General features: G+C 41.2%; 2 protein-coding genes and 1 long non-coding RNA gene across 4 annotated transcripts in view; 2 read left to right on the forward strand and 1 right to left on the reverse strand.

Annotated features, from left to right (window-relative positions):
• Positions 1-4,173: 4,173 nt before the first annotated feature.
• Positions 4,174-9,504, reverse strand: CREG1 (cellular repressor of E1A stimulated genes 1). Its single transcript, XM_042866996.1, has 4 exons — positions 9,170-9,504; positions 8,726-8,845; positions 6,396-6,580; positions 4,174-5,798 (listed from the first exon to the last, which is right to left on the reverse strand). Exons 1-4 carry the CDS (start codon positions 9,440-9,442, stop codon positions 5,735-5,737), a joined length of 642 nt encoding a protein of 213 aa, XP_042722930.1. The 5' UTR covers positions 9,443-9,504; the 3' UTR covers positions 4,174-5,734.
• A 113-nt stretch (positions 9,505-9,617) lies between these two features.
• On the forward strand, positions 9,618-15,760 carry LOC122177530. Of its 2 annotated transcripts, XR_006178093.1 has the most exons (3): positions 9,656-10,210; positions 10,417-10,628; positions 15,149-15,760. It is a non-coding gene; the product is annotated as an uncharacterized LOC122177530 (long non-coding RNA). The 2 variants fall into 2 exon arrangements; XR_006178092.1 differs by having other exon boundaries at positions 9,618-10,628.
• A 2,038-nt stretch (positions 15,761-17,798) lies between these two features.
• RCSD1 (RCSD domain containing 1) overlaps positions 17,799-18,822 on the forward strand; it is a 34,645-nt gene continuing 33,621 nt past the window's right edge. The window contains exon 1 of the mRNA XM_042866995.1: positions 17,799-17,996. Within this exon, the coding sequence (XP_042722929.1) occupies positions 17,991-17,996 (6 nt within the window). The 5' untranslated portion in view covers positions 17,799-17,990. The remainder of the gene's footprint in view (positions 17,997-18,822) is intronic.

Consider the following 18,822-nt stretch of genomic DNA (forward strand, 5'->3'; position numbering starts at 1 on the left):
GCAAAATTAATACCTACATCACCTGATGGCGGAGCTGGCCGACCTGATGGAGGAGACGGGAGAATCCAGATTGCAGAGTCTTGCCCCTGATTCAGCAGGGAATCAGTTATAGCGCCAGAACTAACACTACAAGTATCAAAATCGGTTTTGGAGATGTTCTCACAAAGATAATGGATGTTAAATAAGCAACAATTTTCTCTGATGAGAACGCTGTAGCCCCCAGCAAGGCACACCATTTATGCACTAGACCAATACACTGAAAAGAAAATGAAATTGCTGTTTACAGTATGTAAGCCCACGATTTCTATTGACAAATTGTCGAGGAGTGACAGTCCTATATTGCCTCACCGCATTTCAATGCACCAGAGCGCTTTACAGCAAAGCTCTGCTTTGCTATAATTGGGCTCAACTGTGCTAATCCCCTTGGCATGCAGCAATTAATACTTATTTAGTGATAATTGCTGCATTCCGAGGGGATTAGTCCCTGCCCTGCACTTTTGCCAGCATTGCACACAGAGAGCTGGAAAGAAGACAGTGCCTAGCTACAGGTCTTGCTTTGCAGCTCCCAACAGGGAGACAAGAGAAGTTGGTCTCCCTATATCTGCTCCCCTCTGTGTGTGAAAATACTGCTTTTCCAAGGGAAAAAAAAAAAAGCTTGACTGTCACTGCTCCTTGCAGCTGCATTGTGCAAATAGAAACCCTGCCACATCTAAAGAGAAAAAATAAAAACAGACACCTGTACAGCACCATGAAGACAAACACAGACATGAGCGTATGTTTCCTATGGGAGATGATAAAGAGGCCCTGATACAGTGTAAGAATGAATTCCTATTCATTATTTTGTTTCTTGCATCCAGAAGAGCCCTGTTCCTGCTACGGTTTAAAAATTTTCAGTGCAACATTAGTTTTGGAAACCTATAAAGGAGATGTTAGTAAAAAGTTGAAATGCACCCTCTCTGTATACTCACTGAGACTACTGAATATACTGTGCCTGATTCTTTCATACTCAGAGAAGCCCTTATGATCTGCTCTAGATTTCTATTATTTTTCATGCACATGAACAACTACTGCTTATGTCTTATCTTCAAAACAAAGCCCAGTGCCTCTTCTTTGAGCTAGTCAAGCTACTGTCTCACATCACTAATACTTTCATGTGTAAATTTCAGGTTAATTTCCCTAATGACAGTAAATATTAAAAATAAATTATAAAGCAGCCTTAGTATTTTCTTGAATGCCTGTGAACACTGTAATTGATCACTAAGACGATGTCTTCATGAATGTAAAGGCACGATGAAGCTAGAGATCAGAACCAGAGATAAGTATCTTTATTTCCTGCATTTTGTTCAAAGGCTCATCTGGGGGAAAACTTACTTATATGAACTGAAAATCATTTAAGCATTTAAAAGAAATCAAAAATCCAATTCACGCTTGTTAGACAAGCTTTTCTTTTCATAAGTGTCACTGTGAAAGAGCTATGCAAAATTCTTACAGTCATACTGTATGTTTGAGCAATTGTTTCTCTATTCTTATCCCTAAACAAGTGCTTGATTTCAATCTAGAAACAGTAACTTGTTAATACTAGTTAATTTAATTAGTTAATAACTAGCTAATTGATAAGTTGAATTGATGTAAGATTCTAGAAATGCAAAGTATCTTCCTTTTTTTTTTCCCCACATAAATACTCACACATATGCAATTAAATACTACCTAGTATCTCTTGAACGTCAGTATCTTCCGTGTTTGCACGCATATACACTAAGCCTCTACACAGCTTTGTCAAGTTACCCTGTGTTTGTGACTATCACACAGATAGGTATAAAATGGGCCCTTATGTCCCTTCCAGCTTGGGACATTCTATGATTCTGCTGAGCTCTCAGTCACCTGGCTTCAAGTCTGGATCCAACTGGTGGATGTTCCAAGGTGTTCTACACTCACCTCAATTTCCTTTACTAGAGCTTTTAAGTTCAAAAACCTTTAAACTATTTCCATGGATATTGTTTTTGACTACTTCATAGCACAAAATGGTCACAAAATAGGAAAAAAAAAAAAAGATGAAAGGTTCTGGATTTTAGCAGCTAGTAGTCCACTGCGTTCATAATGCAAAGCAGTGTAGAAAAGGAGTTTGTTAGTATCGTGACACAGTCATAGCCTTTTCCAGGATTTCTGAGTTAAGAAGAATTTAATAACTAATTTCAATGTTCAATGTTTAGCAATCGATATGATTCTAAGTCTATGGCACCCTCTTGTGTTCAGCAATAATATAACAGTTGACTAAATTTTAAATCTTCCTACATTAAAAAAACAGTATCATAATATTAAGTTATAATTAATATTTCTTGTATTAATCTGATACCCTTGTTATTTTACTATGACAATCAGAGATATACTATTAAATAGCTAAAAATTAATCTCAGATAGAACTAAATAAGGGATTAATCTGCTCTATAATGATATAGAACCTCACAACAATCATAACATCAATATGCAAGATCAGTAGACAAAGGAAACACAATACTACATTATTAGAGTGTGTGCTAAGATTATCCTAATTAAATTCTTGGCTAACAAACATCCTGTGACTTAGTGCCCAAAGTTATCCTGTGCCATTGATCATCAATGAATAGAAATACTTTACTTCCTGAATATGCAGAATGAAGTCATTATTATTTAGAATATGCTCGGAAAGTTCAAGCATGGTAGAGACATATGATCAAAAGTTAATTCTTTTACAGCTATATTAATTTCTTATACTCAGCCTCATCTATTCTAAGCCACAATGTTATTTCCAGATATTACAAAAAAAAAAAAAAAAAAAAAGAAATATGCTCAAAAGTAAATTCCTTAATGAGTCTAATACAAATATTAGCACATGGAGAAGATGAAAAACAGGAGAAGAAGTTGATGACTTTCTTAAGGTAAAATCTTGTGTTACGTTAACATTTACCTGCGTGTTACTAAGGGAGAAAAATGGACAGATGTTTAGTATGACTTCTATTCTAGTCTGCCTCATATTCCACTTCTACATACAAAAGTTTTTTTAGCTAAGTGTTTGATGAGATACATCAATATAACAATTGCAGACAGTATTTTTCCTATTAATCCTCAAATCCAACTTGGAACACCTAGATCAACCATTCTGTTGTTTGTCACTTTCCAGAAGTAGCGCACGGCTGAGATGCTCTCAAGTTTCAAATGTAAGGAAGGTTGGATGATCTAAAACTGTTGTAATAAAATGCAGTAGCACCACAGAACTATTTCAAACCAGTTGTTACCAAAATTACCCCCTTAATAGGACAAGGGGAATAGTTTTAAACTGAGACAGGGGAGGGTTAGGTTAGATATTAGGAGGAAGTAGGGTGGTGACGCACTGCAGCAGGTTGCCCAAGGAAGCTGTGGATGCCCCATCCCTGGAGGCATTCAAGGCCAGGCTGGATGTGGCTCTGGGCAGCCTGGTCTGGTGGTTGGCGACCCTGCACATTGCAGGGGGGTTGAAACTAGGTGATCATTGTGGTCCTTTTCAACCCAGGCCATTCTATGAAAATAAGCCTCCAATCCAAAATCAGAAAATAATGGGGAGTTTATACAAATGGGAGTATCAAATCTGGAAATATAACCAATACAAGGGGGAAAAAAATGCTTGAATCCATTTAATCAAGGATTCAGTACAGAAGTGATTCTATTAATAGTGAGGCTGGACTATTAGACATCCACATTTTATTAACAGTTAAAATAGCAGTGAGAATCCTCACTTGAAAACACCACCTTAGGTTTAGAACAACACTAAAGTACATACCATGCCTTGTTCAAACACATATATTTATGTGTATATTGAGGAGACCTATTTGCACAACATTTGCAGAACATTTGAGAGTAAGAAAGTATTGGTACAAATGGTAACTGCTGCAGTCATTTATAAAAGTAGAAGCCTCAGCCAAAGACAGCTCCAGTGTTATTCTTTTATGATTTATTTCACAGTATTGCAAAAAACAAAGTGAAACACAAAGATGCTTATTTCAACCAAAAAGGAAATAGAATGGTTTCACCACGTATACTTCAGCAAGGATAAATGACTCCTGAGTGACAACAAAACAAGAACCCTGAAATAAGTGTGCTTATATGAAAGTGTAAGGGAGATAAATAATTTCAAATGTGCAATAAATAAAACCAAGAACATTTTTCATAAAAATATTTTAATTTTATCAAAAGCCCAGCATTACCAGTCTCATACAACAGAAGTTATGGAGTGATAGGTAATACATTCATGTGTCCCTATCAAAAGGATCAGTCCATACCATAAAATCATTTGAATTTTCACAATTGTTATGTTTTATATAAAAATATTTCCACTATCATATTTAATTTTAATGTTATCTAATCATCATAAATTGTTTCCACATCTTCAGGGTTTTCTATTATCCCACACAGTAGCACACAATGTGTTTAATACAGTAAAATGCACACTTTTTTTCCCCCTTCACATAGAAGGAAAACTTTATAACTTACTTCAAAAGTGCTTCCATAAATCTTTCCCATACAAGATGAGCAGTAGTATAATGATGCAATAACTATGTAGAGATAATTGGAAGTGATCAATTTCACTATTCTAATATATGGATCTACCTCTAAGGATTCTACATTTTCACCTTCTTCAATATGTCAAGCAGGTAATATTGGCTTGGGTTAAAATAAATTAATTGTTCGTAACCACTTTTGAATATTTGTGAACTACGTACATGGGAGATGTGACAGGATATAAAAAGATGTTCTACTTTTTTTTTGTGTAGGGCTTATTTTATGAAACAGAATTAACTTTCAACACTTTTCATTACTTTTCGTTCTCTACAGTTGACAAATCATCTGTTGTGTACTGTATTAGTTTCTTTCTCACTCTCAGATTACAGACTTAAAATTGCTGTATTAGGCTTCCAAAACAAAAAAATCTACCAAATTCTACTACTGAAAGTAGCAAAAGCTGCTACATTGTCATTTGATCAGAATGCAAAGCCAAAGATTTCAAAACTCAGGTCAGCAAACATCTTCTTTTTGTATCAGTCTCATTGGATTTACAAGCCACTGTTCTTCATGTACCACAGCCAGGTACTTTCACTACTACTATTACTTTTTTAAAAGAATCATGGCATATAACCACTACTAGACAAAGACTTACCAAGAACTCACCATGAGCCTGAAGTACACATACAATTTCCATAAATCCAATCAGGGTTAGCAGAAAAACATGGTTAACAGAAAAACAGCTCAAATTGTGAGTGTACAGGTGTTGAAAGAAAAATTCAGAACTCAATATATCATCTGTCGTTGCAATATAAGCAAGGTTTTCCAGTCTACAATCAGCTGAGCCACCCTGTAGTGCTGTGTCAGATAAAGTGGTATTTTTAATACCACTGCCAAGTGAAGTGGTATTAAAAAGAATTGGAGAGTGCCTACAAACAGAAATGATTTAACTAAGGCACTGAAAGTTTAGAACCAGACTAATCCTTTACTTTCTAGTAAACACAGCATTATGGACTATTAAGAGAAATAACACTCCAGGTTTGTGTCCACTGAACAACATTTAGTTATGGCTTACGCACAAAGGATTTTGAGCATGGCATGATTCAATCTGTTAGATAGTGTGAATTTACAAGTGCTTCAGAAGGATTACACCAGCTTATTAACAATGCAAGGTGTAAGAATTTTTTGCATTAACTCAGCTCTACTGCACATAGAAAATCTTTCATGGAGCAGTCATCCAAAGTAATCCATCTGTACTGTCAGCATCACCAAGGATCTTCCTCTGCCTACAGGAACAAAAGTGAAATAGTATGTGTGTTTGTTGACTGTGCTAAAATGTATCTGACAACACACAGTATATATATTTTGTATTTATTAATTATTAATATATTATACTTCAGTATCATGACAAAAGATTCAAAACCAATGCATTATTGCTACAATCCTGTTGATAGAGCTTCACAAATGCTTAACAGTCTATGTTTAACTATTAGACCAAAACCTAACTTGCCTTGCAATTAACCCAAATAAAGGATAGTGACTGTGCTTACTCTGCAGTTCTCCCAAGAAACCTCTTTTAAGCTGAAGTGCAGTTATCCACAGAGAGTTAATTATAGGTACTATGCTTGTTTTCTTTAGGTAGGTGGATCCCCTAATCAAACATATCTTACAATTTGAGATACTGCATCCAGTAGACTATTTATGGAAATAAGAAAAATGTATTATTTTTATATATAAAATGTATATATTTTTATACAAAAATATTTTTTATATAAAATGTATATATTTTTATATAAAAGCAGAGATGAGTAATACACATTGTTAATAAGAAACGTTACAGCTTCCAAATATAGTGAGTCAAGCATGCAAACTTAAGTACTTACAAAGGCTTGACATTGTAATATTCTTCTGGTGTCACAATTTTCAGTCCACCGAAGTAGTCCAGAACCCAAATATTGGTGATGTTGAATTTGGCAAAGAACCAGTTATGATCCTTAGGCCAACTTTCCATCTCAGGGTGCCGAGTGAATAATGCCTTTTTCGCTAAGGCTGCTTCTGAATCATTCACCTGAACAACAGCCAGCAAAATATTAAGACAGAGACAAGGAAGACAAATATTATCTAAAACACACTTCTGACTACAGAGTGCTCTTCTTCATTTAGCCATATTTTGCCCTAAAGTGCTCATTACTGTGGCAGAATCTACTTATCTTCAGGATGGTGTACATGAGACAGGCAAATGCTCCAAGGGAGCTGCTTTCAATACTAAATCAAAAGGGTGTTTTAAAGTAAGCAAGAGCATGAAAGTACTTCATTGACATTAGATGAAGTCTTTCTACTGTTCTCTAGAGAAAGATGCAGGCTGACAGATTTGAAAAAAGTATTGATCTCACTCTGATGTAAAGACTCTATCCAACCTGACACTGATCTGTCTAAAGACAACTGGATAAAACCACACCCTACACTGTGGACAAAGAAAAACTTTATTTTAGAGATGAAAATTATCCAAGTTCACAGACATCTGTTGAAGTATCTTAAGTAGATACTTAAAATTCTTACTAGAGATACAGTGAATAAATAGTAGAATAATGAGGTACAAAGCTTTGCTTTTGTTATTAAAAGACAACAGAATGATGTTGGTATGAATTAAGACATCAGCTTTTACTTTTTAACAGAAAAACAAATAGGGATGTTAACTATCCATTTTCAGAATGAAATCTTCATGTGAAATTGTTTCTTGAAGCATTGTCTGAATTCTAGCTTTCAGTATGTAATCTGGAACGATGTTTTTGGAGACAGATTTTTTTTATTGTTATTTTTTTTTTTATTTTTTTTTTTTCAGATTTTCTCCATGTTCTTCAAGATTTAAAGTGTGCACAACCTGACTGGACAAAAGCCAGGGAGAAAAAATTAAGTGTCTTTGGCATTAATACTTAAGTGGGATTGATATTCTATGAAGAATAAAAACTGAATAAGAACCTAAAACCAAGGCTGGAAAGTGTTTTGTTTTCGATCCTAGTAATGACAGATTTGTAATGATATGTAAATTATCAAATTAGATATGATTCTTCAAATCAGTAAGCAGCAACAATATACACCATGATCTTGGATGTTATTTGGAACAGCAAAAAAATCACAAAACAGAGAAATATCCCTGCTGCATTATGAGAAGACCATGTTTTAGGTGTAATTTCACCTCCTCTACACCTGCTCAGTCAGGGATACCCCACAAACCAAACAGTGTTTGGATGCATTCAAGCACACACACACACATACATACCATGAAATAACAAAATCTACAAGAGAAAGGAAGCTAAAACCTGTGACTACTTGATGTGCAAATGTTTAAAGGGTCAGATCAGCAAGAGTTTTGGATACAGTACAAAAGCATTTAGAATAAATGGTACTGGAATTAAAATAGTTCCAGTATTGATGACAAACTTCCTGAAGGCAATTCAAGGATTGCTAGAGTGCAATGTAATCTGAAGTATGAAAACACCAAATATAAATTCAGGCTATCACATAAAAGACACCAGTGATTAGTCCCCATCCGCACCAATTACCCTTAATAATGGGATCAAGATCTACTATGAATAACACACACAGTTCTAAATTCCTTCTACGGCAGCAACAGCACCAGGTGAGACAGTAAACTTTTTCTCTGGCTAATGCTTGTAGCTTTACAACTTGGATTAATATGTACTTCAATAAAGTTTGGGTCATGCATGTATCAAAGCAGCTGTGCCACAGTCCTGTTTTAGTCTGTGCTGTTACGGAATTGCTTCTCATACTTTGCTACAAAGGTCAGAGAAACTGGATTTGTAAATTGTACATGACCCAAATTGCTAAACTGTTGTAAACCTTCAGCTGTCAAAGCACCACGGCTCTCTGCTTGGTCTGGTCTGGTTTTCAGTCTAGACCTAACTGATCATAATCATAGAATCACAAGGTTGGAAAGGACCTACAAGATCATCTAGTCCAATTGTCCTCCCATCACCATTGCTACCACAAGCTACTAAACCATATCTTGTAGCTCTTCATCCAGATGCCTCTTGAACGCTTCTAGGGATGGCGACTCCACCACCTCCCTAGGCAGGCCATTCCAGTGCCTGATCACACTTTTATAAGACATGAGCAAAGCATGAACTTGGACATTTTCATCGTGGACATTTCAGTTTCCAAACAGATCCAGCACAAACTTCCCACGGCTTACCTTTACAATGCTCCCACAGAAGATGATGTGGGCGCAGAGGGGATTCTGAGGATCGTATCTGTGCTTCTTGCAGTATGGAGTCTGTGCCAAAGACACAGTTAGGGAGGCATTCGAATTGATCTGAAAAGCAGACAGTAAGATAAGAGGGCTGTGTACCTTCCCGAGAACAAGTTATACCACATTTTCAGTTTTCTGAGGAAGTTGCTTAACTGCGAAGAGCGCTGACTCACCATTAGTCAGCACTATCCGCCATCAGCTGCCTCCCTCCACGTGACCGCCCCACGGTAGCGCGATAAACCTATGTCAGGAACTCAGTGAAGGAAATGGCTGGCTAACAACTTATATACCACATAAATCAGGCTATCAGCACCACTGAGACGCACAAACTATTTTAACGCATCAGAGCAATAGCTGAGCCGCAGACACACGCAGTCGCCCGCTCACCTCCAGGTCCTGCACGGAGATCTCCATGTCGGTCAGGTACAGATAGGGGACGCCGCTGCCGCCGCCGGGCCCCGGGACGCCGTCGCTGATGGAGAAGATGTTGGCGAAGGGGCGACCGCGCAGCCCTTCCTGCGCGGAGAGCGTGGCCAGCGCGCCCCAGTCGCAGTTGTGCAACACGAAGCGCGCCATGCGCGCCGCCTCCTCGGGCGGAGGGATGGATCCGCGGGCCGACACCGCCAGCGCGGCGGCGCACAGGAGCGCCAACAACACCATTGCGCACCGCAGCAGCCACCGACGCCACAGTCTATCGCGAGCGACGCGGCGACGGACTGCAACCCGGCGCGAGGTGGAGCGCGTCACTCTGCTCTCCGCCAATCGAAGCCAATTTGCTCGACTCTCAGCCAATGGGAGATGACGGGAGGCGGGGCCGAGCGCGTCGGCTGCCGGAGGTGGTAAACAACTCTGACAGCCCAGGCTCGCCGTCGGGAGGAGCGGGGAGGGGGGTGGGACCACGGTGATCCGACAGCCAATGAAAGGCCTCGCCGGAACTTTCTGCCAATCACATTTACGAGATGCGGAGGGGCGCCTCGCTCCGCTTCAATCTTAATCGAGTGTGTCTACGCTGTGTGTGGGGCAGCCTGTGGTAGAGAAACCGACATTGACTCAATACCACCGTTACCGGGTTTGCGGGAGCATCAACTGAGGTCAGCAGCAAAAAATGACAAGTTTCTATACTTCGGATATTGATTTCGAGCCCGTTCAAGAAATATTCTCTGTTATTCTTGCACCTTGCAGCATGCCTGGTGCAAATGAAGGAGTAGAACAGGAGTGCAACAAAGCATGAAGCGTGCCATGGCCAGCCTTCTCGGTTCTTTTCCACATTCAAGTCTCTGACAGAGCTTGATGGGTCTGTTGCTAGCCCAAGATCCAGTGGTATGCAAAGGTGAATTTACAGCTAAAATCATCCAGGTAACAATGCCGAGAATAGAATATTCTGCTCGGATGGAATCTACCAAAGATCAGCCTTACAGAAAAGAAAGGGTGAGCCCTCATATGAATACTGCAAAAGCCTTTTCTCCAAGAGTTCTGTTTGCAGTAGGATCACCTCAACATCCCAGAGCCCTTCTAGCCAAACCCCAAAAGCCACATTAAAACAGGCAGACTTTCAATCTCCCAGAAGTTGATATGCCAAGAGTTTTCCTTTAGCTTTACCCATATTAACAGAAGGTGTTATGTTACATGTTCAGGGCTGCAATCAAGGCTTCTTTCTCACCATGCATGCTTCTCACATGACATCCGTCCGCAAGTACCTCTTCATATGGCACGTGTGTATCCAGGCACCAGCTGAGGCTGTGGGCACGTGAAAAGGATCCGGCTGTGGGCTGCCAGGCCAATGAACTGACAGGCCTGTGGAAGTGATGCTGTATGCCAGAGGAGTCATTCATTGGGCTGAACTCAGGTAAGCCATCTCATCTCGAAGAAAAATAAACCGCGGGTCCATTTATGTACTGTCTTGTAGCTGTGTACAGGCAGAATAAAACTGTTTTTCCTCCAGTGTTCCTCTCACTTCCAGGGAGCAGACAGTGGCATCCCTCTAGGTAAGGGGAAACGCTGAAACACGAAGTCTTCCACTGCTGCCCTCTCCTGGCAGTGCTCGGGAGAAACCTGCTCTGCCGTAGCGCAGCACCCGTGCCTCTGATTTAGAGCAAGTTCTATCTCAGGGCAAAGCGCTGAAGAGAAAACACAAGAAAAGAAGCTAGTATGAGGGAAAAGAAGGCTGCCTGAAAGAATGCTTTTATATAGATAGGGTTATGAGCTACATTTGGAGGAGGGGCAAGAGTGAAATTTGTTGAAAAAGACTGCAACTGTTCTGCAGAAGTGAAAATAGTATGGAAAGGAGGGACAAAAATGATCTAGAGTTCCTAATCTGTGTAGTTTAGGATTTACAGATGAGGAACACGTACTGAAACAAGCTCTTTTTCTTAGAGATTTTGCAAACTGAAGGAGAGATATTTCTTCCTCTTTTTCCACCAACATATATATATATATGCACTTTTCTTTTTCACAGCAGTTCTGCCTTCTGAGAACTAGAGGGAAGGGTTCATCTTCTCCCCACTGCAGCTAAAGGATCAAGTGGTAGGGGAGGGGGGGGGGTGAGAATGGGTGCATGGTGATTTTGCTGGGGAACAGGACAGTGTCGTAGGGAGAAATTGGGAGGTGGTTGGTGGAGTCAATACAGGAAAAAAGAGATGTCAAAACGTGAGAAAGGATAGAAAGGAAAGGAGATAAAAGAGATGATGGAGTTGTTGGTTTTTTTTTTCTTTTTTTTTTTTTTTTCCTCAAAAAAAGAAAATGCATAAAGGTGGAAGCTTATATGCTACAGAGTTTACATTTATTAGCAGAATGTATTTGCCAAATGTGGCTGTCTGTACTTCAGCAGAAGAGTGTACATTACTGGAGGTTCTCCCCAGACAGTACCTCTGCACGTGCAAGTTTTTCCTCTCCTGCAGTGTCCTGCAGTCCTCCCTGTGAGCAGCCACAATGGGGTGCTGCTGCCCAACCCTGCTCACAGTGCTTGCAGAGGCCGGCAAGCACACCTGCTTACAGCCCTCTTGGGGGATTTGGGCTGCATCCAGTCGGCGTATCTCCCTGAGCAGCATTTGTTGACACGAGTAGTGTTGGCTCTCTGTGCTGCAGAGAGCAGGATTTATTAGGCTGAGTACTTTCCACTGTGGGCAATACACACCAGCATATAGACTGCCTTGCATACTGCACTGAATGAAGGGGGCTTGTACTGGCCCAATTCTTCTTGGATGGCTGTTGGGTGAATCTGTAGGGTGAAGAAAGCAGTCTTTAACTCCTTTTGCTTGCTCTGAAGCAATGTTATCTGAAGTAAACATCCAGGCCTCTTTCACTTCCTCAGATAGATCTCAGAAAGGAGAAGGATTCTCTCTGTTGTAATGCAGTGTGTCTAGGGGCATCCAGGACCCTTGCATAACAAATTCAGAAAAGTATTGCTAGCCACTAGTTCCCCTTTTCAACTTACGTTCTCGTTTACATCAGCAAAACTGCCAAATAAACAGTAAAATCTTACTGTAATTGAGCCAACTTACTCCCTCCAGGTGTTGGCCAGGTAGTGGAAAAACTGTGATTTTAGTGTAGTTTACATATCATCGGTTGGAGGATATATCTGGGGGCCATGTCTCTGGAGAAGGTATATTTTAACCAGAAAGTCAGTGAGGTCTCCACCCTGCCCAGTGTTTCATCATGCTCCAGCTGCCCTCTTTATAGCTGCTTTTGCCCCGAGCCAGCTTCACTGAGATAGTATGGTTATTTGATGGGCTGGGCAAGTTTTCTCTTCAGATGAAGCCTAGCTGGGAACTGGGCCAGGCTTCCTGTCTAGATCATGCAGTCTCTCCATGAACAGAAACCTTTCTTTGTGCAGATAACGCTTGCGGGCCATGCAGTCTGGTCCTGAATAGTGCTTGATTTGTGAGCCAGGCCAGCTCTCTGCATCCAAATGACAGCCAGAGTGATTAAAGTCGCTCGCCGCTGCATTTGACAGAAGGCATCGATCTCTGAGTCAGCTCTGGCAAACCTGAAGTACTCAGTGCTTTGAAGCGCCGGCACTGGGTGCCACATGAGTCCCAGCATGCAAATTGTTTCTAAAAATGTTAGTTAGTTATCAACCTAAGGAAACACCAGCCCTGCAGGATAGTGCAGTACAGCTACTGTTAAGAAATTTCACACCATACAGAATTTTACTGAACACAAAAAGGTATTTTGTGCTTGTGCCTAATGCATTTATTCGTTCTTGTCCTCAAAGTTGCCAAATTGCATTTTGTTTCTGCCCCTTTTGTCTATATATATATGTCAAAAGAGAGATGAATTGAACATAGCACTGGCCCACCATTCAGCAAGAAGTCCTTCTATCTTTTTAACAGCTGCTACACAGAGTGTGGCAATGCAAGCTTGCTCTGTGTGTAACCTGCTAAGAAGCAGAAATGTTGTTTTGTTTTCAGTCAGAAAATCTTGCTATTGAGTCAGAGCTTGGACTGCCTGCTGAGGAACCTGGTTAGAGGGCAAGTGTGACACTGCTTTCTGTGATGCTGAGATGTGCAGTAGGATTGGCTTGGGAATGATGTAGTAAAAAACATTGTTTTATCCAGCACAGACACCAGAGACCCTGTGTTAGCAATCCTGTTCTGAGTATAACTTTGTGTTTCTATTAGGTCTTGTAGGACATTAGAGCTAGTAACGGGTGAAGAACCCTTCAGTCTAGGAACAGGCCAGCAATAGCTGCTGCTGCTATTTGTCACATCGCTGTATTAATAGAATGTGATGCAGCTATGCCATATTGTACCCTGTTAAATTTGTTTTCTAAAGTCAAATGGATCAGCAGTGAAAGTAGAGCTCTCTGAAGAAATTCAAGTGCTGCAAAAGGTGATGCTAGCCTCCTGTACACCACTCACCATTCCTAGGTTGCCTGGTGTAAGTGTGGGTGGTGAACTTCAATGTGATCTTCTTCCTAAGAGCAGAACCACGGGGGCAAGGCATTGCAGGTGAAATTCATCCTATAAAACACCATGTTTTTCTAAGTTGCCTCTGTTTAGGGACAGGCTTTTTGACCAGATCCTGGAACTTAAGGAGCTTGACTAATTTGTACAAAACCATGATGTTAGCAGTGAGTGTCCCTTATTATCCATGCCCATTATTCATTTTAATCAAGTATCTTTGGTAACGGAACGTGCCCATTAACCTCAGCTCCCAGGGGTGTATAATGTGTGGCACGTGAGTCTGTGTGTATGAGCGCATGGTTGCACGTGAGCGTGTGTGCGTGTGTGCTCAGATGTGCCTCGCTGCAGCTGCAGAATTAGAGCAAAAAATATCGATAGTACAAAGCGTTCCAACTGACTTCATTTCCTGCCGATAACTCCCTGAAGAGGAGGGTGAGGCTGAGCGTTTGCAGCATTAGTTTAATGGTGAGAGGCGAGGGCAGGGTTAGCAGGAGGAGATATTTCAGAATGCAGCCAGCAGAACGGTGGGTTCAAAAAGCGAGTTTCCCATAGAAAATGCTGTTCACGTTCACTTCCTGTGAGCTTGCTTTTGTCAGAGGAGTTGATGTATGAACCCAGCCCAAAACAGGATGCTGGCTTTTAGAGTTGATTGCTCTTTGAAATGCAAGTTCTTTTTTTTTTTTTTTTTTTTTTTTTTTTTTTTCTGTGGCCACCCCATCCCCTTTATTTTTCAGTTGAGAATTAAATTGCTTGAGAGGAATCAAGAAAGGTTGAGACCTCTGTTTCAGTAGAGTCAAAAACTCAACTGGTAACAGCTGCTGTTTAATAATATAAATTCTGGAGAATGGTGTGGGTATCACCAGCCCACTTTGAACACATAGATGGACAAAACAATCTCAGATAATGGTACTGACATTCATGTTCTAATAAACTCTAAACAGGTATTTTAACCAAAGACAGAGATTCAATCTATCTTGCAGAAACCCACAGCTCCCTCCACCCTCACCTAATTCACCACCCTCACAAACACACCTTCCCAGATTCAGTGCCCACATTGACACACCCAAACAAACCAGCTATGGGGACACAAATACTTGTGACTTCAAGGCCAGACTGGATGGGGCCCTGGGCAGCCTGGTCTAGTATTAAATAGGGAGGTTGGTGGCCCTGCATGTGGCAGGAGGGTTGGAGATTCATGATCCTTGAGGTCCCTTCCAACCCTGGCCATTCTGTGATTCTGTGTGAAATATCTGAGTCAAAATTTCAGTTGCCCTCCAAAGCTTTCCTTCCAGAGTGGCCTCTGAAGAAAGATCTGACACGTCCCCACATGTCCTTTCTATTGATTTAGTATCGTAGAGATGTCCCTTACTCCATAATTCATTGCCAAAAAGCAAGAGGTCAGCAATTATTATATATGGCATTGCTAAGCGTGGCAGAATTAGTTATACTACGTCTTTTTCAGGCACGCCAGGATGAGTGATTGCATATAGCCGGAGCACCAGTCATTTGGTCTGAAGTGAACTTGCTCTTTTGGCCTCACACGTATCAAAAAGAATCAGCTGGGAAGCTGCAAAACCCCGGGGTCCACAAGCACAGCATTTTCTCACCCCAGTGAAGTTTGTGTTCATCTGTCTGCTTTAATGTTATTTGTCATGACTGTTGTTTTTTTATCTCCTGAGAAGAACAGATGTAGAAATTTCTTTTGCATGTACCAACAAATGAATCTTATAGACATCCCAGAAAGTCTGTAAACAGAGATACAGAGGGTCACACTCCAGAATATTCCACATTCATGTTTGCACGTACACGTCATGTAAAACACTCAGCTCCTCAGTACAACCTCCCTTAATAACATTTTTCAGAAGGTTCTTGCAGTTAAAGCAAGTGAATTTGTTTGTAACATATCTTTCAGTATTTTTCAGCCCAGGAAAAAAGAAAGCCTAGAGCAAATCCACACTTCTTGTCTTCCTTTCTGGAGAAAAACATGCACCATATTTTTGCGCCTTTCTCTCCTTGCTTGTTCAGGAAGGAAGAATAAACATTAATAAACCGAGTACTATGTACCATGCTCAGAGCAATGGCATTTGGGAATTCTGCCGGCAGAAAAGATTTACTTCATGACAAGATACTTTGGAGCATAAATAAGTAGAGTGGAGAAGTGTGGGGGGTGTAGCTGTAACTGCATTTGCGTTATTAGTGTGGGTAAAGTGATACTATCCCTGTCCAGCAGTTTCCTTTTCTGTCGGCCCAAGTAGTTTCCTCCATAGAGTAAAACCTCTGAAAGCAGAAAGAAAATACTGAAATGGACTGAGCACAATGAAGCAACCATGGTATCTAACTGGTACCTAATTTTGGTGGTCTGTTACATGCAGACATCTTGAAAGTGACATTTGTGACCATAGGGAATTCCCTGAGTATGAAATTCTCCTGCTACTGCTACAGCAGGCAATGCATGGGTGGCCGAAAGTGTCTTGCTCTCCCCACCCTAACCTGCTTCTCATCGTTTCAGTTCCTATCCACCCAACTTGTGCAGAACTCTAAGACATGAACAGGATTTCCAACCAAGAAGGAATTTCATTTTTGTATTCCTTTTAGAATAATAATCTTTATTTTATTCGAGTTCTTGTTACAGCATCCGCTGGTTGCTTACACTAGAGAGGATTCAACTAATCCAGTGTTTCAGCAACAGAAGATTATTTTGTCCTCTTGCCTAACCTCCAGATTGCAGTAACTCAGTGCATCATTCTTTTGGCTAAGAACTGAGCAACACTGTACATTGAACTTAGGAGATAATGAGACCATGATTTAAATTGACTAATTCCTATACTTTCTAAGGAACTGTAGGAGTCCTACAGCATTCAGTACTGCAAAAGTTAAGTATGCCATAAAAACCAATGTATTGAGACAATTTGTTGGTACCAATAATCTGGGATTTGATGATGTTCACGTTTAAATTCATTCTGGAGTGTTTACCTCCATACGCAGCAGAGGCTTGTGTGAAACATTGCAAGGGGAAAGTATGCATTGCCTTCAGAAAAGATGCTTTAACCCTTTTCTGCCCCCAGCACAACAACGTGAAATTGTGTCTCTTGAAAGGCAAAGAAGCCAAGCAGAAGACAAAAGGGGTGTTTCCAAATTCCTCTGCACCACCCTGCTCTCAGGAGGTGGGGACTGAAATTCTTGAGAAGGAGCATGTGCAAACAGTTGCTAAAACAGGAACAAGATGTATAGTTTACAACACTGCAGTCTGAATGGAAAGGGAAACTGTAGCAAAACATTCCTGAGGCTTAGTTTTTCCCATCTGAGTTTTTGCACCTCCACAGAAGCTTCTCATTTCCAGTGTGCAAGTCTGTCCCTCCCTTCAAAAGGAGGGATAAATGTCCTGCAGTTTCTGTCCCTGTAATGTAAGAAATGAATTTGGAATGGAAAGAACAAGTCCTGCACTTGAGCTAGCCAGTGAGACCTCGCATGGGGACACTGTGCTTGTGTCTGCTTTTGTGCAGCACTTTTCTCAGTGAAGCTGTGGTCTGTCTTCATGGAATCACCCAACAGCATGATAGTACTGCTGATACTGTGCCTGGGAGTCCCAGCCATGGACCAAGGTACCAAAGCCACATCTTCTGTGCAAATGCATTGCCACCTGATTTCTGCTCCTTTTCCACCTCTCAGACTACTTTGAAGAAAGTCCACTGCAACTGAAATTGGAGGAAAAGGGACAGTGTTAAAGAAAAGATCTGACTCAAATACGATGAGGAGACCCTGTGGACTTGGAAAGATAAGAGAGAACAGGGGAGAGACTGAGGCAGATGTTGGGGAGCAACTGCCAGCAAAAGAGAAAAACAGAGGCATAACTGGGAAGAGAAACAAACAAATAAATAAATAAACGGGGTGATAGAAATACAAAGGGGAGATAGAAAGTGAGGGAGAAAATGCACACATGGTGTCCCCAAGTTTGGGCACAGCAGCAGAGTTTGCTGCTTGTTGTCTCATGAGTACAGCACTCTGGGAAGGACAGTATCTGTTTAGATTTGTGTCTAAATTTAAACTCTGATTGCCTCCCCTCCCCTCCTCTCCTCTCGTCTCCCCTCCCTCCCTTCCTCTCACCCACCCGCCCTTCTTCCTTGTTCGTAGTGCAGGGCCACTCACTGGGCTCTGTCAGTTTTCAAGCTGAGCAGAAGTGTGGATATTACATAGCCTCCACAGCAGCGTGATTTTGCTCTGGCTCGGCTGAAGTTTTCCCACAGATAAGAGAGAAAGGGGTGGGGAAGGAAGATTGCCCTGAGGACACCTCTCTCTAGCAGGACATGGAGGTAAAGAAAACTTACATTTCACTTGCTTGTGGCTTGCTCCTAGATTCTGCATTAGCTGCACCTTGCAAAGCAATTTCTCGCTGAAGGTGGTTCAAAGTGCCTTATTGTCATGGTTCAGATAAATGTGTCTCCCCTACAATTCCAGCCTCTGCTGTGGACCTCAGAATGTTTTACAGGGTTGAGATTTGGAGGGGGGGGATGGTATGGGGAGAAATTACATCTGTGAAAGGGGAATGAGAAGGACTGCCATTTACTTTAGCAGTTAGTCTCTGAGGTAGGAAAATGAGTTACATTTTAATAGGAATAATTTTCAAATGGGGATTTGAAAATTCAGTAAAATTGCGCATGTAAGGAGAAGTGAACAAACTGTACAGGATTAGTGGACTCCTTGGGGTTGATTCCTAGCCAATACATAGAACAGCAGCTGTGATTTAGACCTACTTGTCCCCCCTGTTCCACGTGGATCCCGCAGTCTCACTTTCATTACCAGCAGCATTTTGGTTCAGGAAAGCAAACTTGAGAGCTGTTGCTGCGGCAAGGTGAAGGAAAAGTGCAGCAATGGGACAACTGCGGTGCTTTTCTTCACGCTCTGTGCCTTGTGCTTCTAGGGAATAGGAGCTCTCGTCTCTTGGCAGGCACACTGCTGATGGACAGGGGTGTGGAAGCAGGAATGAGAGTCCCCTGCCTTTTCAGTCCAAAACCTTCTCTTGTATAGCAGCTTCTTAGGAAGGTAGTTCACTTCTCTTTGCCTCCTTTCCCATTCATATGAAATGGGAGTGACAGTGCTTGTTTTGCTCATGTGAGATTGGATTCACTAGCTTTTCAA

Source organism: Lagopus leucura, unplaced genomic scaffold (assembly GCF_019238085.1).
Source record: "Lagopus leucura isolate 7727_CA_CO unplaced genomic scaffold, USGS_WTPT01 Super-Scaffold_100001, whole genome shotgun sequence".
NCBI lineage: Eukaryota > Metazoa > Chordata > Aves > Galliformes > Phasianidae > Lagopus > Lagopus leucura.

Excerpts from the sequence above, each read along its gene's own strand:
- CREG1 (XM_042866996.1), bottom strand. The coding sequence starts at position 9,442 with ATGGTGTTGTTGGCGCTCCTGTGCGCCGCCGCGCTGGCGGTGTCGGCC. Across the intron at positions 6,581-8,725 it reads TCTGTGGGAGCATTGTAAAG|GTGAATGATTCAGAAGCAGC; the intron begins GTAAGCCGTGGG and ends GCTGTTGTTCAG. Across the intron at positions 5,799-6,395 it reads TATTACAATGTCAAGCCTTT|GCAGAGGAAGATCCTTGGTG; the intron begins GTAAGTACTTAA and ends TTGTTCCTGTAG.